This window comes from Panulirus ornatus, chromosome 37, assembly GCF_036320965.1.
Source record: "Panulirus ornatus isolate Po-2019 chromosome 37, ASM3632096v1, whole genome shotgun sequence".
Classification (NCBI taxonomy): Eukaryota; Metazoa; Arthropoda; class Malacostraca; order Decapoda; family Palinuridae; genus Panulirus; species Panulirus ornatus.
This window is the reverse complement of record NC_092260.1, coordinates 31,530,603-31,553,524: the sequence shown is the minus strand read 5'-3', so window position 1 is coordinate 31,553,524 and position 22,922 is coordinate 31,530,603. Positions and strand designations below refer to the sequence as shown.

Genomic DNA, 22,922 nt, shown 5'->3' with positions numbered 1-22,922 from the left:
AAGCGGAAGTGAATCATAGGGTGGGGGAGGGGGCGAAAATCCTGGGAGCCTTGAAGAATGTGTGGAAGTCGAGAACATTATCTCGGAAAGCAAAAATGGGTATGTTTGAAGGAATAGTGGTTCCAACAATGTTGTATGGTTGCGAGGCGTGGGCTATGGATAGAGTTGTGCGCAGGAGGGTGGATGTGCTGGAAATGAGATGTTTGAGGACAATGTGTGGTGTGAGGTGGTTTGATCGAGTAAGTAATGTAAGCGTAAGAGAGATGTGTGGAAATAAAAAGAGCGTGGTTGAGAGAGCAGAAGAGGGTGTTTTGAAATAGTTTGGGCACATGGAGAGAATGAGTGAGGAAAGATTGACCAAGAGGATATATGTGTCGGAGGTGGAGGGAACGAGGAGAAGTGGGAGACCAAATTGGAGGTGGAGAGATGGAGTGAAAAAGATTTTGAGTGATCGGGGCCTGAACATGCAGGAGGGTGAAAGGCGGGCAAGGAATAGAGTGAATTGGATCGATGAGGTATACCGGGGTTGACGTGCTGTCAGTGGATTGAATCAGGGCATGTGAAGCGTCTGGGGTAAACCATGGAAAGCTGTGTAGGTATGTATATTTGCGTGTGTGGACGTATGTATATACATGTGTATGGGGGTGGGTTGGGCCATTTCTTTTGTCTGTTTCCTTGCGCTACCTCGCAAACGCGGGAGACAGCGAAAAAAAAAAAAAATTTATTTCTTTATTTCATCACAAACAGCTTTGGTAATGTAAGTTTACAAAACATCTGAACTGCAATCTTACATATCAAATACAGTTAGTCAGTGTAAATTTCTCTTACAACCAGGATACTTATGGCTAATTTATGCATAAAGTCTTCAAGAATTTGAAGTTTGTTCAAGTTTTTTATCACACGGTTATATGGTGGTGTTGTGGTACTGTTGCCTTGGCTGCCCGGCAGCTACAAACACTAAACACCTACACAATGTGAAACAAAGATCCTCCAAATATATTCCCACCTCATCATGTTCAGCACTCAATTTCTTGCAACAGCAATAGACCCCTCACATACAAACCACTCCATGACTAACCTCCAGCTCCCATGTAAAGATAAAAAGCTTACCCAAGCCTCACACTGCAATGAAATCCACTCAAAGGCCCCCCATCCCACCCCTAACAAACAATACAGTAACAAAACACATACACACTAAAAATAGCCTAGCCAGCATTAAACAACTGCTATTCCAATTCAGTCTTAAATACTACCCCATTAGACATACATCCATCTGAAACCATATTCCTAAAACCATAAATGAATCACACTGTCCCGTCTATGCTCTGGAAATCACACATCCCTAAGTTACTAAAAATGCTGATCCAACACATCTCAAGCCCTTCATGCCCACAATGCAACTACCACATAGAGGATGCTGAACACTTAGTGCTTAAATGCCCTGCTCCCACATAACACATACACATATCATCATTACACTTTATGACCTACGGTCCAACACATTAGATGTGGCTGGCTTCCTGAGGACTACAAGACCCATTTGAATATGGAAGGGACTCTTGGGGCTAGAAATAAGTGTAATTAAGGGGATAAGGGTGAAAAAATACTTCCCAAGGATAAGTGTCATAAAAGATGACTAAAAGTTGGAACTGAAGAGTCAAGTGTGTAGTACGCATCCTCCTTGAAGGCTCAGGCTAGGGTTGTCTGAATGTGTTTGGAGGTAGCTAAGTTGAGAACAAAACAGAGATAGGTAGTATTTTTGAGGATATGAACATGGATGTTCAAGCCTGAGTGAAACAAAACTTAAGGGCAAAGGGGAAGAATGATTTGGGGGTGTCTTGGGGTACTCAGAGTTTAGTGTGAGGGTGAGAGCAAATGAAGGTGTAGCACTTCTAACAAAGGAGGAGCTGTGGAATTTGTGAAACAGTGTAAGGAAGTGAGCTAGAAGATGATGTAGGTAAAAATGAAAGTGGATTACAAGAAGTGGATGATTATTAGCGCTAATGCACCTGGCCACAAGAAGAATGATGAAGAAAGGTAAGTATGTCAGCAGTTTTGATGTGACAGACTGGGTATGAGTGATGGGTGATTTGAATACTAATATGGATAATGTGGCAGTTAAGGGTAAAGCTTGACAACACTTAACTTACAAAGCTCATTCTTCATAACTACATTTTCCTATGGTGGGCACTGTGTGCTAGCCCTGCCTTTTGGCAAAATAGTAGGAGCAGTAGATAGCAGTAGTAGGTAGGATCATTTAAGCAGGAGCTTTCAAGCCATTCGAGGCAAACCAAACAGTGCTGATACCAAAGGTACCGAGTCCAACTGAACCCAAGGATTACAGGCCTATCACCATCTCTTATCATGGAAGGGCATTCCTGCCCTCATCAGGGAATATGTTGACATATGACTGAGCCTTCACACACATCAAGGGCAGCAGTGAGATGTCAGAAGAAATCAAGATGACTCATGGGGTCAAGCAGGGTGACCCCTTATTGTCTGCAGAAAACCTAGTCCACATCCATGTCCCAATACATTTTCAAAGGCAATGTCACATTTACATTTTGGTACTTAGTCATCTCTCCTTTGGACTTAACATCTGGGCATGGAATTGGCAAGATTCCTGAAGTATTTCAATCCGTGATTTGGTTTCATAAGGTCTTGACCTCCTGTAAGAGGCGAGGCACTGATGAAGTGTTGCAGGAAGCAGCCACCTGACCATGCAATCTGAGCACCCAGTCCACCTAGATATCTCGTGTACCCACATTTTTCTCTTTCAGGCAAAAATCTGGGCTTTCTCCTTCTCTAGAAAGCAAGACCCAAACATCCTGAAGAACAGGTGGATGAAACATGGTGCCCAGAGGCAAAATTCCCCAAATGAATTGGGAGCTAGGAAAAGTAAAGGAGCATCATTCCCTAAAAATAGTCTGAGGCACACTGAGGTGGGTTGCTGGTGCTCATATGTTAGAAAACACTAGTTTCAGAGATCAGATGTATGATGATCTCACCCTGTGAGTGTCATTTGCTTGTATTCACAATAAACCTTTGCAATATATTGCCTCTGAAAATATATGGGGGTGAACAGTGTATTTACTGAACTCACATAAAAGCAGTATGCTGGCCAATACCTGTCAACCTGCAAGAGCAAATGTATTCTATATCTTTCACATTGCTTATACAAAGCCTTTTTATTCAGAAGTGAATTGCAACATCACCTAGTGGACTTTGGTAATATGATGGATCTTTGTTTGCACTATGTGTGATCTAGTAGTTGTGGGGCCACATTATTTGGTTAAAGAGATATTCAATACAATATTTTGCCAAACTATACAAAACTAGGTGGAATTACTATCCTCAGCTCACTGATATGCTCAGAAACAATGTCTCTGTAAAGCTGATATTTCTTTTTATCATTACATTTAATCATTCTTAATTTTTATCATTACATTTAATCATTCTTAATCCCCTATCCCTGGGGATAGGGGATTAAGAATACTTCCCACGCATTCCTCATGTGTCGTAGAAGGCGACTAAAGGGGACGGGAGCGGGAGGCCAGAAACCCTCCCCTCCTTGTATTTTAACTTTCTAAAAGGGGAAACAGAAGAAGGGGTCACGCGAGGAGTGCTCATCCTCCTCGAAGGCTCAGATTGGGGTGTCTAAATGTGTGTGGATGTAACCAAGATGAGAAAAAAGGAGAGATAGGTAGTATGTTTGAGGAAAGGAACCTGAATGTTTTGGCTCTGAGTGAAACGAAGCTAAAGGGTAAAGGGGAAGAGTGGTTTGGGAATGTCTTGGGAGTAAAGTCAGGGGTTAGTGAGAGGACAAGACCAAGGGAAGGTGTAGCACTACTCCTGAATCAGGAGTTGTCGGAGTATGTGATAGAGTGTAAGTAAACTCTAGATTGATATGGGTAAAATTGAAAGTTGATGGAGAGAGATGGGTGATTATTGGTGCATATGCACCTGGGCATGAGAAGAAAGATCATGAGAGGCAAGTGTTTTGGGAGCAGCTGAATGAGTGTGTTAGTGGTTTTGATGCACAAGACCGGGTTATAGTGATGAGTGATTTGAATGCAAAGGTGAGTAATGTGGCAGTTGAGGGAATAATTGGTATACATGGAGTGTTCAGTGTTGTAAATGGAAATGGTGAAGAGCTTGTAGATTTATGTGCTAAAAAGGACTGGTGATTGGGAATACCTGGTTTAAAAAGTGAGATATACATAAGTATACGTATGTAAGTAAGAGAGATGGCCAGAGAGCGTTATTGGATTATGTGTTAGTTGATAGACGCACGAAAGAGAGACTTTTGGATGTTAATGTGCTGAGAGGTGCAACTGGAGGGATGTCTGATCATTATCTTGTGGAAGCAAAGGTGAAGATTTGTGGGGGTTTTCAGAAAAGAAGAGAGAATGTTGGGGTGAAGAGAGTGGTGAGAGTAAGTGAGCTTGGGAAGGAGACTTGATCGGGGCCTGAACATGCAGGAGGGTGAAAGGCGTGCAAGGAATAGAGTGAATTGGAACGATGTGGTATACCGGGGTCAACGTGCTGTCAATGGATTGAACCAGGGCATGTGAAGCGTCCGGGGTAAACCATGCAAAGTGTGTGGGGCCTGGATGTGGAAAGGGAGCTGTGGTTTCGGTGCATTATTACATGACAGCTAGAGACTGAGTGTGAACGAATGGGGCCTTTGATGTTTTTCCTAGCACTACCTCGCACACATGAGGGGGGGAGGGGGTTGTTATTCCATGTGTGGCGAGGTGGCGATGGGAACAAATAAAGGCAGACAGTATGAATTATGTACATGTGTATATATGTATATGTCTGTGTGTGTATATATATATGTGTACATTGAGATGTATAGGTATGTATATTGTGCATGGGTGGACATGCATGTATATACGTGTGTATGTGGGCAGGTTGGGCCATTCTTTCGTCTGTTTCCTTGCACTACCTCGCTAACGCGGGAGACAGCGACAAAGTAAAATAAGTAAATAAATATTAATCATTCTGGAAAGATCATGATACTGAAGAAATGTTTTACATCTCTGCATTATAAAAGTGAACTGAAGTCCTTCCAGTGTTTATGAATGATGTGTTTAACACTAACAAAGGTCAAAACTCAGTAATTACCTTGCAAGGCAAGCCTTATATACTGCAGCATGGAGATTTGATGCTGGATAAGCAATGAGACGCTTTGCAATCCTGATGATCTGTCTTAAGGAAAGTGATTCAGCTAATGAACGTAAAGATGGATCAGAAGAGACTGATAACTTGGCTGCAAGTGTAATTAACTGCTCTACTGAAGAACAGCAATTTCCAACCTGAAAAGATCACACAAAAGGTAAGTAATACATACATATGTATTTGCAATTGTTCATCTGTTTCTGATGCTTCCTTCACCTTAAAAAATAAAAGTAACTAGGTGTAAGAAACAAAAAATAAAAAACTGAAAATCCTTGATCTACTTCATAAAGTATTCAAAAGTACAGCACGGGCCAAAGTTTTGGAAAAGTTTATTATTCCCCTAACATAATGTTTAATACTCTTGTTGCAACACTTATTTAATACTCTTGTTGCAACATTTGGAGACATCCAAATAAACTTTTTTTCCATCTCTGCAACATCTAGATTCAGTCTAAATCCTGTATGAAAAATTTCCTTTAATGCAAGAATTTCCATCAGTACATATTATCAAGATGTATGGTGTACACCCATCCTTGAAATATGCTTTTGTTCTGTTCTGGAAAAAGTCTGTGTATCTTAAAAACATAAATCTTAACTTAATCTTAACATGGGTCTCATGTAGATCTGTACCAGCTTCCACTTGACCAATCCCTATATGACTCAATAAAAATATCTTTTAGATAGTTTCCAGTAGGATTGTGGCTTTTTTCACCATGATATTGACATATAAGAATGAATATACAGTAGATAAAAAGTCAGACAAATGCAGGATGAGCTTAAAATATACTCAAAATAACAGCTTACATAAATACCGAAAATGTAAAGAAATATTGGTAGCTTAATGGCTGTAGGGTTCACCTGCATAAGTTTACCCCATACAAGCAAGCTACATTAGTCAACCAATCTCCAACTTCTATCTATCTATCAGTATCTATGAAGCCTGTTCCCTTCAGGAATTCCTCAAAAATGGGTGACCATGGCAAAAGAGTCTCCACTTATCACTGTCCTTACATGCCTCCCTTGCACACGCCATTCCATGCATTCTTCCACCATATCTCTCCCACTTTATCTTCCCATGTCAAAGGTGGTCTTCCTTTCATACTAACCCATATAATTACACCATCATACACTCTCCTTGTAAACTCCCCATCTTGTATTCTTTTCGCATGCCAAAACCAACTCAAAGTATTGTTTCACCCACTCCATCACTCCACAATTAAGTCTCTTTACATTCCCTGCCATTCCAATATCTGATAAACCCCCTAATTGTTTTCCTCATTCCATCTATTCATACCACCTGCTCCTCTCAAATAGTTCATTTCCACAGCCTGGATTTTCTTGACCTTCATTATACAACTGGAGTACCCAATGACTCTTCTACCCTGTACTGCTCTCTCCCTTATTTCTCCAACCATATCATGGAACTTAAGACAGCTTCTAAATACTTAAATTCTGTCCTCTCTTCAGGTCAATCTACCCCCAATATCTGTAACACAGTTTAGTACACTTTCTTTTCACACTCTATAGGGTCTTGCAAAATCTATACTTTCACACTGTTTCAAATATCTTCTAGCCTCTTGATAATGGATGTTTTGTCTTTTAAGGATATGCTTTGCTCATTCTTGCTTGGCACATCCGCTGAAAGAGAAATGAAAGTGTTTTGGGATCCCAAGGCAGGAAAATACTACTGGCATATTATGACTGTGAGTAAAACAGATAACTGGAGATGGCATCATATGGAAAATGACACTGCCCCAAACTCTTCCCAAAATGCATCAGAGAATGCATGAATCATGGATTGTCACAATTCAAAATGGCAGAAAAATCTACATTTCTTTAATCTGACCTAAAAAATATAAGCAATTCATGCATGCACTTGATAACCATATATAAGAAATCATTGCATCTGATAAGCAGAGAAGAGGTCCAGGTGAGGATATTCCCTCAAAGGCCCAGTCCTCTGTTCTTAACGCTACCTCGCTATCGCGGGAAATAGCGAATAGTATAAAAAAAAAAAAAATTAAAAAATTTCACATTTTTCCATTTTTACCAAACAATAAGCATCTCATACAGGTACCAAATGATCATACAAAAAAAAAATTATTGAATAACAGCTGAGAAATATATGATGCTGAAAATTCAAAATTTTGCCTATCTTACTGTTACGACTTGTAACTGAACAGTGCATCTGCAAATATCCATTAATTGTGAGGTTTGTTGCTCTGTTGTCAATACCTTTAAAAATGCATACCTTTTTAACCCTTTATCTTGAGACTTGGGTGTATTTCTCCCCTACAATGTTAGATCTGTCGTAGAAGGCGACTAAAAGGGGAGGGAGCGGGGGGCTGGAAATTCTCCCCTCTTGTTTTTTTTTTTTTTTTAATTTTCCAAAAGAAGGAACAGAGAAGGGGGCCAGGTGAGGATGTTCCCTCAGAGGCCCAGTCCTCTGTTCTTAACGCTACCTTGCTAACGCGGGAAATGGCGAATACTTTGAAAGAAAGAAAAGAAATATATATATATATGGAAAAAGGTGAGAACAATGGAAGTAAGGGGAGTGGGGGAGGAATGGGATGTATTTAGGGAAGCAGTGATGGATTGCGCAAAAGATGCTTGTGGCATTAGAAGAGTGGGAGGTGGGTTGATTAGAAAGGGTAGTGAGTGGTGGGATGAAGAAGTAAGATTATTAGTGAAAGAGAAGAGAGAGGCATTTGGACGATTTTTGCAGGGAAAAAATGCAATTGAGTGGGAGATGTATAAAAGAAAGAGACAGGAGGTCAAGAGAAAGGTGCAAGAGGTGAAAAGGAGGGCACATGAGAGTTGGGGTGAGAGAGTATCATTAAATTCTAGGGAGAATAAAAAGATGTTCTGGAAGGAGGTAAATAAAGTGCATAAGACAAGGGAGCAAATGGGAACTTCAGTGAAGGGTGCAAATGGGGAGGTGATAACAAGTATATATGTATATATGTATACACTGAGATGTATAGGTATGTATATTTGTGCGGGTGGACGTGTATGTATATACATATGTATGTGGGTGGGTTGGGGCCATTCTTTCGTCTGTTTCCTTGCACTACCTCGCTAACGCGGGAGACAGCAACAAAGCAAAATAAATATATATTCTTTCTTTTTCTTTCATACTATTCGCCATGTCCCGCATTAGCGAGGTAGCGTTAAGAGCAGAGGACTAGACCATTGAAGGAATATCCTCACCTGGCCCCCTTTTCTGTTCCTTCTTTTGGAAAATTAAAAAAAAAAGGGGGGGCTGATTTCCACCCCCTGCAAAAATATATATATACATATTTATCTATTCTATTTTGCTTTGTCGCTGTCTCCTGAGATAGCAAGGTAGCGCAAGGAAACAGACGAAAGAATGGCCCAACGCACCCACATACACATGTACATACATACACGTCCACACACGCACATATACATACCTATACATCTCAACATATACATATATATACACACACAGAGATATACATATATACACATGTACATAATTCATACTATCTGCCTTTATTTATTCCCATCGCCACCTCACCACACATGAAATAACAACCCCCTCCTCCCTCATGTGTGCCAGGTAGTGATAGGAAAAGACAACAAAGACCACATTCATTCACACTCAGTCTCTAGCTGTCAGGTAATAATGCACCGAAACCACAGCTCCCTTTCCACATCCAGGCCCCACAGAACTTTCCATGGTTTACCCCAGACGCTTCACATGCCCTGGTTCAATCCATTGACAGCACATCGACCCCGGTATACCACATCGTTCCAATTCACTCTATTCCTTGCATGTTCAGGCTCCAATCACTCAAAATCTTTTTCACTCCATCTTTCCACCTCCAATTTGGTCTCTCACTTCTCCTCGTTCCCTCCACCTCTGACACATATATCCTCTTGGTCAATCTGTCCTCACTCATTCTCTACATGTGACCAAACCATTTCAACACACCCTCTTCTGCTCTCTCAACCACACTCTTTCCATTACCACACATCTCTCTTACCCTATTATTACTTACTCGATCAAACCACATCACACCACATATTGTCCTCAAACATCTCATTTTCAGCACATCCACCCTCCTACGCACAACTCTATCCATAGCCCACGCCTGGCAACCACACAACATTGTTGGAACCACTATTCCTTCAAATAAACCCATTTTTGCTTTTCGAGATAATGTTCTTGACTTCCACACATTCTTCAACGCTCCCAGAACTTTTGCCCCCTCCCCCATCCTATGATTCACTTCCACTTCCATGGTTCCATCCGCTGCCAAATCCACTCCCAGATATCTAAAACACTTCACTTCCTCCAGTTTTTCTCCATTCAAACTTACCTCCCAATTGACCTGACCCTCAACCCTACTGTACCTAATAACCTTGTTCTTATGCACATTTACTCTCAGCTTTCTTCTTTCACACACTTTACCAAACTCAGTCACCAGCTTCTGCAGTTTCTAACATGAATCAGCCACCAGCGCTGTATCATCAGCGAACAATAACTGACTCACTTCCCAAGGTCTCTCATCCAAAAGAGACTGCATACTTGCCTCTCTTTCCAAAACTCTTGCATTCACCTCCCTAACAACCCCATCCATAAATAAATCAAATAACCATGAAGACATCACACACCCCTGCCGCAAACCTAAATTCACTAAAACCAATCACTTTTTCCCTTCCTACACATACACATACCTTACATCCTCGATAAAAACTTTTCACTGCTTCTAACAACTTGCCTCCCACACTATATATTCTTAATACCTTCCAAAGAGCATCTCTATCAACTCTATCATATGCCTTCTCCAAATCCATAAATGCTACATACAAATCCATTTGCTTTTCTAAGTATTTCTCACATACATTCGTCAAAGCAAACACCTTTGTCGCTGTCTCCCGTGTTAGCAAGGTAGCGCAAGGAAACAGACGAAAGAATGACCCAACCCACCCACATACACATGTACATACATACACATCCACACACGCAAATATACATACCTATACATCTCAACGTATACATATATATATATATATATATATATATATATATGGAAGCGGAAGTGGATCATAGGGTGGGGGAGGGGGCGAAAATTCTGGGAGCCTTGAAGAATGTGTGGAAGTCGAGAACATTATCTCGGAAAGCAAAAATGGGTATGTTTGAAGGAATAGTGGTTCCAACAATGTTGTATGGTTGCGAGGCGTGGACTATGGATAGAGTTGTGCGCAGGAGGATGGATGTGCTGGAAATGAGATGTTTGAGGACAATGTGTGGTGTGAGGTGGTTTGATCGAGTAAGTAACGTAAGGGTAAGAGAGATGTGTGGAAATAAAAAGAGCGTGGTTGAGAGAGCAGAAGAGGGTGTTTTGAAATGGTTTGGTCACATGGAGAGAATGAGTGAGGAAAGATTGACCAAGAGGATATATGTGTCGGAGGTGGAGGGAATGAGGAGAAGAGGGAGACCAAATTGGAGGTGGAAAGATGGAGTAAAAAAGATTTTGTGTGATCGGGGCCTGAACATGCAGGAGGGTGAAAGGAGGGCAAGGAATAGAGTGAATTGGAGCGATGTGGTATACCGGGGTTGACGTGCTGTCAGTGGATTGAATCAAGGCATGTGAAGCGTCTGGGGTAAACCATGGAAAGCTGTGTAGGTATGTATATTTGCGTGTGTGGACGTATGTATATACATGTGTATAGGGGTGGGTTGGGCCATTTCTTTCGTCTGTTTCCTTGCGCTACCTCGCAAATGCGGGAGACAGCGGCAAAAAAAAAAAAATAAAAATATATATATTATTTTTTTTTATTTTTATTATACTTTGTCGCTGTCTCCCGCGTTTGCGAGGTAGCGCAAGGAAACAGACATATACATATACATATATATACATATACATATATACAAATGTACATAATTCATAGTCTGCCTTTATTCATTCCCACAGCCACCCCACCACACATGAAATAACAATCCCTTTCCCCCTCGTGTGCATGAGGTAGCACTAGGAAAAGACAACAAAGGCCACATTCACTCACACTCAGTCTCTAGCTGTCATGAAATAATGCACCAAAACCACAGCTCCCTTTCCATATCCAGGCCCCACAGAACTTTCCATGGTTTACCCCAGACGCTTCACATGCCCTGGTTCAATCCATTGACAGCACGTCGACCCCAGTATACCACATCGTTCCAATTCACTCTATTCCTTGTACACCTTTTACCCTTCTGCATGTTCAAGCCCCGATTACTCAAAATCTTTTTCACTCCATCTTTCCACCTCCAATTTGGTCTCCCACTTCTCCTTTTTCCCTCCACCTCCGACACATATATCCTCTTGGTCAATCTTTCCTCACTCATTCTCTCCATGTGACCAAACCATTTCAAAACACCCTCTTCTGCTCTCTCAACCAAATGAGAGTTGAGGTGAGAGAGAATCATTAAATTCTAAGAATAAAAAGATGTTTTGGAAGGACGTAAATAAAGTGCGTAAGACGAGGGAACAAATGGGAACTTCAGTGAAGGGGGCTAATGGGGAGGTGATAACAAGTAGTGGTGGTGTGAGAAGGAGATGGAGTGAGTATTTTGAAGGTTTGTTGAATGAGTTTGATGATAGAGTGGCAGATATAGGGTGTTTTGGTCGAGGTGGTGTGCAAAGTGAGAGGGTTTGGGAAAATAATTTGGTAAACAGAGAAGAGGTAGTAAAAGCTTTGCAGAAGATGAAAGCTGGCAAGGCGGCGGGTTTGGATGGTATTGCAGTGGAATTTATCAAAAAAGGGGGTGACTGTATTGTTGACTGATTGGTAAAGTTATTTAGTGTATGTATGACTCATGGTTAGGTGCCTGAGGATTGGCAGAATGCTTGCATAGTGCCACTGTTCAAAGGCAAAGGGGATAAAAGTGTGTGCTCAAATTACAGAGGTATAAGTTTGTTGAGTATTCCTGGGAAATTATATGGGAGGGTATTGATTAAGAGGGTGAAAGCATGTACAGAGCATCAGATTGGGGAAGAGTAGTGTGGTTTTAGAAGTGGTAGAGGATGTGTGGATCAGGTGTTTGCTTTGAAGAATGTATGTGAGAAATACTTAGAAATGCAAGTGGATTTGTTTGTAGCATTTATGGATCTGGAGAAGGCATATGATAGAGTTGACAGAGATGCTCTGTGGAAGGTATTAAGAATACATATGTGTGGGAGGCAAGTTGTTAGAAGCAGTGAAAAGTTTTTATCGAGGATGTAAGGCATGTGTTCGAGTAGTAAGAGAGGAAAGTGATTGGTTCTCGGTGAATGGTGGTTTGTGGCAGGGGTGCATGATGTCTCCATGGTTGTTTAATTTGTTTATGGATGGGGTTGTTAGAGAGGTGAATGCAAGAGTTTTGGATGAGAGAGCTTGGGAAGTGAGTCAATTGTTGTTCGCTGATGATACAGCACTGGTGGTTGATTCAGGTGAGAAACTGCAGAAGCTGGTGACTGAGTTTGGTAAAGTGTGTGAAAGAAGAAAGCTGAGATTAAATGTGAATAAGAGCAAGGTTATTAGATACAGTAGGGTTGAGGGACAAGTCAATTGGGAGGCAAGTCTGAATGGAAAAAACTGGAGGAAGTGAAGTGTTTTAGATATCTGGAAGTGGATTTGGCAGCGGATGGAACCATGGAAGCGGAAGTGGATCATAGGGTGGGGAGGGGGCAAAAGTTCTGGGAGCGTTGAAAAATGCGTGGAAGTCGAGAACGTTATCTTAGAGAGCGAAAATGGGTATGTTTGAAGGAATAGTGGTTCCAACAATGTTATATGGTTGTGAGGCGTGGGCTATAGATAGAGTTGTGCAGAGGAGGGTCGCTGTGCTAGAAATAAGATGTTTGAGGACAATATGTGGTGTGAGGTGATTTGATCGAATAAGTAATGAAAGGGTAAGAGAGATGTGCGGTAATAAAAAGAGTGTGGTTGAGAGAGCAGAAGCAGGTGTTTTGAAATGGTCTGGTCACATGGAGAGAATGAGTGAGGAAAGACTTACAAAGAGGATATATGTGTCAAAGGTGGAGGGAACGAGGAGAAGTGGGAGACCAAACTGGAGTGGAAAGGTGGAGTGAAAAAGATTCTGAGTGATTGGAGCCTGAACATGCAAGAGAGTGAAAGGCGTGCAAGGAATAGAGTGAATTGGAACGATGTGATATACCAGGGTTGATGTGCTGTCAATGGATTACCAGGGCATGTGAAGTGTCTGGGGTAAACCATGGAAAGTTTTGTGGGGCCTGGATGTGGAAAGGGAGCTGTGGTTTCGGTTTATTATACATGACAGCTAGAGACTGAGTGTGAACGAATGTGGCCCTTGTCTTTCCTAGAGCTACCTCATACACATGCGGGAGAGGGTTGTTCATTTCATGTGTAGCGAGGTGGCAACAGGAATGAATATGGGCAGACAGTATGAATTATGTACATGTGTATATATGTATATGCCTGTGTGTGTATATATATATATACATTGAAATGTATAGGTATGTATATGTGCGTGTGTGGACATGTATGTATATAAACATGTATGTGGGTGGGTTGGGCCATTCTTTCATCTGTTTCCTTGTGCCGCCTCGCTAATGCGGGAGACAGCGACAAAGTATTATAAAAAAAAATAAATATATTACATCTTTATTATATTTTGTATCATACTTTGCCACTGTCTCCCGCGTTAAAGAAAGTGCAAGGAAACAGACGAAAGAATGGCCCAATGGCACAATGGATAAGAAGGATGTGCAATTCTGCTATTACCAAGAGTGTGGGAGGGTGTTACAGAGCATGGATGGAACGGATCAAGAATAGTGTGGATGAAAGGAAAGACTGGGATTGTGAAATATGCATGGGTATATGTATATGCGCCTGTGAATATGAAGACTGCATGAGGTAAGGATGAAATGAAGCTTTACTTGAGGAATTTGAATGACTCTATAAACGGTTTTGAGAATATAGAAATGTAGTAGTATTGGGTAATATGAATTCAAAAGTGAGATGTGATTTGATTGGTGAGATAGTTGGTGACTGGGGAGTGCCTGTAGTAAATGAGAATGGAGGCTGTCTTGTGGATATTTGAGTTGAGAGGGGTTTATTACTTGCGAACACCTTTTTTTCAGCACACGATGATCCACAGATATACATGGATGAGGAATGATGGAAGAGAAGAGCAAAAGGCTTTGACTGACTATGAGGCAATGGCTGAAAGATTGAGAAAGGCTGTGCTGCTGTGCTGGATGCTAGCCATGAGGTGATTCTATGGAGACTCTGACCTTTTTGCAGTTCTTATGGGGATGAGGATTAGGGAGAAGTGGAGGTATGGTGTAAGGAAGAATGGAAAGGTAAAAGTGTTGGCAAGTGAGAAGATGAATCACGAAAAATACAGGGAGTATGAAAGGAAGGTAACTGAAAGCTCAGATGGAAGTGTAGCAAATGTATGAATGCAGTCATGTGTGAATAATGCGTTTAATATGTTTAGAGAAATACTCGCAAATGTTGCAGAATCAGTAGTTGGATACAAAGTAGTGAGATACAGGAATAAAAAAGGCAATGCATGGTGGACAGAAGAGATTGGAAATGCTGTGAAAGAGAAGAAAATAGCATAAAGTAGATTGCTCAATAGGAATGTACCAGTGGAAGTTCAGCAAAGGAGGAGGGAAGAATTAGAATATGTAAGCAGAATGTTAAGAAGCTGATAGAGGAAAGCAAAGAAAGAGTAGATGAAGATTTTGGAAGATAGTTAAGTGAAAATTTTCGGGATAATAAGAAACTATGCTTCATCGGTGAAGGGGGCAGGGGGCAAGGGGGAAAGTAATAACAGGTAGTGATGAAGTGAGAAAGAGGTGGAGTTAGTATTTTTGAAGGCTTATTGAATGTTTTGATGACAGAGTGGCAGATGTATGGTGTTTTGGTAGAGGTGGTGTGCAAAGTGAGAGGGTCAGGGAGAATGGTTGGTCAAGAAAGAAGAGGTAGTGAAAGCTTTGTGGAAGATGAAATCCAGCAAGGCAGCAGGTTTGGATGGTGCTGTAACTGAATTTATTAAGAAAGGGGTTGACCGTGCTGTTGATTGGTTGGTAAGGATATTCAATGTGTGTCTGGATTATGTTGAAGTGCCTGAGGACTGGCAGTATGCATGCATAGTGCAAAGGGATAAAGGTGAGAGTTCAAATTACAGAGGCATAAGTCTGTTGAGTTTTCCTGGGAAATTATATGGGAAGGTATTGATTGAGAGGGGGAAGGCATGCAAAAAGCATCAGATTAGGGAAGAGCAGTGTGGTTTCAGAAGTGGTAGAGGATGTGTGGGTCAGGTATTTGCTTTGAAAAATGTGTGTGAGAAATACTTAGAAAAACAGATGGATATGTACATAGCATTTATGGATCTGGAGAAAGCATATGATAGGGTTGATAGAGATGATATGTGGAAGGTTTTAAGAGCATAAGGTGTGGGAGGTAAGCTGCTACAAGCAGTGAAAAGTTTTTAACCTGGGATGTAAGGCATGTGTATGAGTAGGACAACTGGAGAGTGATTGGTTTCCAGTGAAGGTCAGTTTGCTGCAGGGACGAGTAATGTCTCCATGGTTGTTTAATTTGTTTATGGATGGGGTGGTTAGGAAGGTAAACACAAAAGTTTTGGAAAGAGGGGTGAGTATGCAGTCTGTTGGGGGTGAAAGGGCCTGGCAAGTGAGTCAGTTGTTCTTCGCCAATGATACAGCTCTGGTGGCTGATTCGAGAGAGAAACTGCAGAAGTTGGTGAATGAGTTTCAAAAAGTCTGTGAAAGGAGAAAGATGACAGTAAATGTGAATAAGCGCAAGGTTATTAGCTTCAGTAGGGTTGAGGGACAAGTTAAATGAGATGTAAGTTTGAATGGAGAAAAAAATTGGAGGAAGTGAAGTGTGTTGAATATCGAGGAGTGGACTTAGCAGTGAATGGAACCATGGATGGGGAAGTGGGTCACAGGGTGGGGGAGAGGGCGAAGGGTTTGGGAGTAATGAAGAATGTGTCGAAGGAGAGAACGTCATCTTGGAGAGCAAAAATGAATTGCAAAAATGGATATGTTTGAAGGAATAGTAGTTGCAAAAACATTAAATGGTTGTGAGGCATGGGCTATAGATAGGGTTGTACAGAGGAGGGTGGATGTGTTGGAAATGAAAAGTCTGAGGGCAATATGAGGTGTGAGATGGTTTGATCAAGTAAATAATGAAAGTATAAAAGAGATGTGTGGAAATAAAAAAAAAATGTGGTTGAGAGAGCAGATGAGGATGTGTTGAAATTTTTTGGACATATGGAGAGAACAAGTAAGGAAAGTTTGACAAAGAGGATGGTGGGAACAAGAAGTGGGAGACCAAATTGGAGGTGGAAAGATGGAGCCAAAAAGAGTGAGCAATCATTGCCTGAACATACAGAAGGGTGAGAGGCATGCAAGGAATAAAGTGAATTGGAACAATGTGGTATACCAGGGTTGATGTGCTGTCTATGGACTGAATCAATGCATGTGAAATGTCTGGGGTAAACCATGGAAAGGTCTAAGGGGCATGGATGTGGACAGGGAGCTGTGGTTTCAGTGCATTCCATATGACAGCAAGGGACTGAGTGTGAATGAATGTGGCCTATTTTCCTGGCATTATCTAGCTAAAGCAGTGGGTTGGTGTGAGTGGAAGACCACCAGTGACATGGGCAAAGAGGGCTGAGGAATACTGGAGGGAGAATAACAGAGGAAGAATGCATGGAATGGTCTATGCAAGGGAGGCATGTAAGGATATGGATAAGTGGAGACTCTTGCCGTGGCCACCCATTGATGGAGTTCCCAGAGGGAATGGGTGTCAGAGATGTACAAAGAGATAGATAAATAGGTTTAGCAAAATCAATTCTCAAGGGTGGTATCTAAAACAAGAAATTCACCTATTACCTCAGCCAGTTTAATGAACACAATTTGGCAGGAAATGTTTGGAAGTATCCTAATGGTGTACTTGGATAACATTAAAATAATGACAGAAAGAGCAATTCAGCAAGTTGAGATGTTATGACATTCCTGAGAGGATACAGCTCGTACTTACCAGAGCCCTGGATAAACTAAACTGAATATTAGGCTAAATGCAAGTTTCTTACGGCACAGCTATGGCATTTTTGGATGTATCATTATGTTTAATCACTCTTAATCACTCAACTACTTATGTCATTGTCAAACAAGTTTTCATTTCATCTTACTACCTGTACAATTTCTTTACTTGAATGTTCACTTCTGGTGGAATATTTCATAACTGAGCTTAAAAAATAGTTTAGGTCTATTGTTACTCTGAGTTCGGTCCAGTATATGTAAAACAATGTTCTTTGTTTAGGTTAACAGGTAACCATGTTTAGAGGCAGTTTTCTTCGAAATATGACAGAAAGTAAGGTATTCCATTTCCCCTTCTGTAAAATAAACCCAAATCAATAAATGCACCACATGTGTAATCTGTCCCATCATCACTACTTCTGAAGGATAGCACCTTCATTTGTAGTTCAGGCAGTACAAGAAGAATTCTAGTTTCTTCATAAATTAGATTAAAGACTTTCCATTTACAGCTCAAAACAAGTTTCTTGTTATGAAATTGAAAGAAGCTTGTATCTTTCTGTATGATCTATAAATTTCTACAGCAAATGATGCACTTTTCAATAACAACTTGTTATTGGATTGAGGTGTAATTTCTTTTAATATCCTTCCATAACATCATGGATACTGTCTTTCTCAAGGACTAGGTGAAATACTGTCTGCATCCCTCATCTAAAATGCTTTGTAACATATGGAATTTGTTGCCAATACTTGTGTTGATTATAAGGAATGCATTATTGGTTTCTACCAATGCCTAGGTATTCTGAGTAAGAGATACACCTCACTGCCAACATTTTTACATCATTGTCCCTTTGTACACTTCTGCACTATACATGCTAAAAGTAAGAGTCATTAGGTTTGGTGCTTCCTACTTACAGAAAACAAACTACTGATTTTTTTTCTTTTTGTCTCCCGCATTTGCGAGGTAGCACAAGGAAACAGACGAAAGAAATGGCCCAACCCACCCCCATACACATGTATATACATACACGTCCACACACGCAAATATACATACCTACACAGCTTTCCATGGTTTACCCCAGACGCTTCACATGCCCTGATTCAATCCATTGACAGCACGTCAACCCCGGTATACCACATCCATCCAATTCACTCTATTCCTTGCCCTCCTTTCACCCTCCTGCATGTTCAGGCCCCGATCACTCAAAATCTTTTTCACTCCATCTTTCCACCTCCAATTTGGTCTCCCACTTCTCCTCGTTCCCTCCACCTCTGACACATATATCCTCTTGGTCAATCTTTCCTCACTCATTCTCTCCATGTGCCCAAACCATTTCAAAACACCCTCTTCTGCTCTCTCAACCACGCTCTTTTTATTTCCACACATCTCTCTTACCCTTATGTTACTTACTCGATCAAACCACCTCACACCACACATTGTCCTCAAACATCTCATTTCCAGCACATCCACCCTCCTGCGCACAACTCTATCCACAGCCCACGCCTTGCAATCATACAACATTGTTGGAACCACTATTCCTTCAAACATACCCATTTTTGCTTTCCGAGATAATGTTCTCGACTTCCACACATTCTTCAAGGCTCCCAGGATTTTCGCCCCCTCCCCTACCCTATGATCCACTTCCGCTTCCATGGTTCCATCCGCTGCCAGATCCACTCCCAGATATCTAAAACACTTTACTTCCTCCAGTTTTTCTCCATTCAAACTTACCTCCCAATTGACTTGACCCTCAACTCTACTGTACCTAATAACCTTGCTCTTATTCACATTTACTCTTAACTTTCTTCTTTAACACACTTTACCAAACTCAGTCACCAGCTTCTGCAGTTTCTCACATGAATCAGCCACCAGCGCTGTATCATCAGCAAACAACAACTGACTCACTTCCCAAGCTCTCTCATCCACAACAGACTTCATACTTGCCCCTCTTTCCAAAATTCTTGCATTCACCTCCCTAACAACCCCATCCATAAACAAATTAAACAACCATGGAGACATCACACACCCCTGCTGCAAACCTACATTCACTGAGAACCAATCACTTTCCTCTCTTCCTAACCGTACACATGCCTTACATCCTCGATAAAAACTTTTCACTGCTTCTAACAACTTGCCTCCCACACCTTCCACAGAGCATCTCTATCAACTCTATCATATGCCTTCTCCAGATCCATAAATGCTACATACAAATCCATTTGCTTTTCTAAGTATTTCTCACATACATTCTTCAAAGCAAACACCTGATCCACACATCCTCTACCACTTCTGAAACCACACTGCTCTTCCCCAATCTGATGCTCTGTACATGCCTTCAACCACTCAATCAATACCCTCCCATATAATTTACCAGGAATACTCAACAAACTTATACCTCTGAAATTTGAACACTTACTCTTATCCCCTTTGCCTTTGTACAATGGCACTATGCACGCATTCCGCCAATCCTCAGGCACCTCACCATGAGTCATACATGCATTAAATAACCTTACCAACCAGTCAATAATACAGTCACCCCCTTTTTTAATAAATTCCACAGCAATACCATGCAAACCTGCTGCCTTGCCGGCTTTCATCTTCTGCAAAGCTTTTACTACCTCTTCTCTGTTTACCAAATCATTTTCCCTAACCCTCTCACTTTGCACACCACCTCGACCAAAACACCCTATATCTGCCACTCTATCATCAAACACATTCAACAAACCTTCAAAATACTCACTCCATCTCCTTCTCACATCACCACTACTTGTTATCACCTTGTTATCAATGTAAAAAAGCTCTTGCTGTAGGTAGTAGTTGGTAGGCAGCCACTGACCAAGGATGTATATTACTGGTACTACCCACTTGGGTACTGGGAGTTAGTGTTGGCTGTGTAATGAGCCAGCACTTCAGTAGTTGTCAACTTACAGTCCTTTGACCCGGATAGCTGTCTTTTCTATATGCCTCATCCACATGTGGACTGCTGGTATGCTGTCCACAAACATACAATCTCTCCTTGTCACAAATGATAGCTGACAACACTTAACTCACACAACACATTCTTCACAACTCTAAATTTTCCTACAGTGAGCACTCTGCACTAGCTCTCTCTTCTGGCAAAATGATAGGAGCATTAAATAAAAGTAAAAGATAGAACATCAGACTGGAGTTTTAGGTAGAAACATTTGGTAGAAGTAGCAGGTAGGAGCATTAGCTGAGAGCATTACGTACAAGCAGTAAGTTGTAACATACGACAAGAATATTAGGTAGACACTTTAGGTAGGAGCCTCTGAAAATGCAGCACTAGAGCTGCCCTCTGCCAGTGGCCTGTTAAGGGTGAGGCACTTATGGCAAAGAAGTGGCACTAGAATTCAACCGTTATGGAGACTATTGTTGTAACCTCCCCCTTGAGAGAATTCACATGGGGAACAGGAGTCAGAGACAGATAGACAGGTAGATAGAAAGCTCTTGCTTCAAAAGCTTTAATAATCCTAGCTCCTAATTGATGAGTTCTAGTAGTTAGTTACTCGATGATGGGGCATACACTATATCTTTGTAGCCAGATCTTTGACCCTTTAACAGCTCAATACTTCCTATGCAGTCCATGAGAAATTTTGCTTTCACTGTTCCACACTGCATATCAGTTTAAAGATTCCTGCCTTAAAGTCAAATACCAAAAGATGTATCAATACTTCCCTGCACTTGTAATGGTATCCTTTATCCCTTACATTGTTACCAAACCCTAAAGACTACTTGCTGCCTGTCAGTCTGTGTGAATATGTCAGGGAGTCCCCTTGGGATCTATGAGGGTAAAACACTTCCAAAAACATCAAAATCTTACTACATATACCTGAGCGTACTCTTTGAGTACTTGAAATATATGGCGATGGAGCAACATAAAGGATCTGAAGCATATGTGAACAAAGTTTCACCCAATCAGATTGTATATCATTTAGAAAATTGTGTTTTAGCTAATCATAATAACATACTTTTGGAGATATATTCTTAGAACATTTGATAATATCAAACAAACAGTGTGTACCTTAAAATTCAAGCCTGCTGCGACAAAAGAGTTAAATAACAATATTAATCTAGAGGCTAATTCTAGTAAATTACAGGCATATGTATCTACAGCTTAAATTGTCCTCACAAAACCTACAGGTAATTACGAATAAGATTATATACAACTAGACACAAACTTGTGCTGAGTTCTCAAAAGCTATCTGTGTGTGTTATGGTATTTTGGCCAAAAGCAAAAACATGGTGATGCATGCATACTATTCCCAAACATTCTGGCAATAATCGTATACCACCTTTAATTACAGAAAACCCAAATGCAATGCTGAAGACTATACTAGTCTCTAAGAATAAGTGAATAGTTGCTGTCTCACTTCTTTACAAAAATCAATTGGAACAAAATACTTAAAATCTTACCAATTTATTTATGAGATCTTTGGTTTCTTGTATGCTAAGGCATCTCATGTTATGATAGAGAAAGAGAGTTAAAACTTCTGGAGTCAGCCACTGTCCCTTAGCATCTCCCAGTACTGGTGGTTCTGCTAATGCAACAATACGAAATGATGGATGTATGCGATGCATACTCCTGGCTGCCATGTCCATATCTGATAGTTGATGCTTCATCTTGATTGAATCATACCTTTCTGAATGTAATAATCTAGTTCCATCGTAAAGCTGCAATTCACGATCATGAATCAACCTGACGAAATATTTACAATAAGTGTACAGCGATAACATAAAGTTTATTAATCAAAATATTGTTTCCTCCCAAACTCATAAATCATGAATGCAAGCCTCCAGAGCCCATAAATTCTAAAAACTCATTGGTTACTAGGTTTTATCTGGATTACAGAAAACATGCTATTCTAGGTTGCAGACATTTTGCCCCAGTTCTGCAATCATGGTGTTCAGTTTTCCTAAAACCTGGAATACATCCCAAACATCTGAGTATGGGAGGATATGGGTTTTCTCCCAAAACCTGGAATACATATAATCCTGATACCCTTACACACTAATCAGTCTGGGTTTTGAGCTGTGCTGCTAAGTGTTTTTAGAATAAAACATAAAATAATAACAGGTGTATATCTGTATGTTTATGTATACATACATGTATGTAAATATGTATATGTATGTGTATTCCTATAAGTCCACAGGGAAAATGAAACACAATAAGTTCCCAAGTGCACTTTCGTGTAATAATCACATCATCAGGGAAGATACAAGAAAGAAATATAAGTCACCTGATATACAACGAAGAGACGTAGATAGGACGCCATTTGGAAAACACATGATTGTCCAAAACAGACAACAAGCATATCATAAACTTATTATGTGGAAAAGAAGGTGAATTGTTCACAAATTTTATCAACATTAAAGCTATCTAATTTGTTTAGACCTTCACTAATATTAAGGTTATAATTCTTTGTGTATTTCATGACAGAAGATTCAATGATATTTCTTGTGATACTGGAGTTAGAGTTAATAACTGAGAGGGTATTACTCGAGTAAATACAATGATCATAGTTTTTAACATGATTGAACAAGGCATTTGATTCTTGTCCTGTTCTTATACTATACTTGTGTTGCTTAAATCTAACAGAAAGATCCTTACCAGTCTGGCCAACATAAAACTTACCACAATTTCTATATGGCACTTTATAGATGCACCCAGGAGAATT

General features: G+C 40.6%; 1 protein-coding gene across 11 annotated transcripts in view; it reads right to left on the bottom strand.

Moving 5' to 3' along the window:
• The window catches only part of c12.2 (von Willebrand factor A domain-containing protein c12.2), a 336,226-nt gene that overhangs the window by 60,135 nt on the left and 253,169 nt on the right, over positions 1 to 22,922 (bottom strand). For all 11 annotated transcript variants that reach the window (XM_071684244.1, XM_071684254.1, XM_071684252.1 and 8 more), the window contains 2 exons: positions 21,661 to 21,943; positions 5,131 to 5,321 (listed from right to left, as the gene is read on the bottom strand). In XM_071684244.1, the coding sequence (XP_071540345.1) occupies positions 5,131 to 5,321; positions 21,661 to 21,943 (474 nt within the window). The remainder of the gene's footprint in view (positions 1 to 5,130; positions 5,322 to 21,660; positions 21,944 to 22,922) is intronic.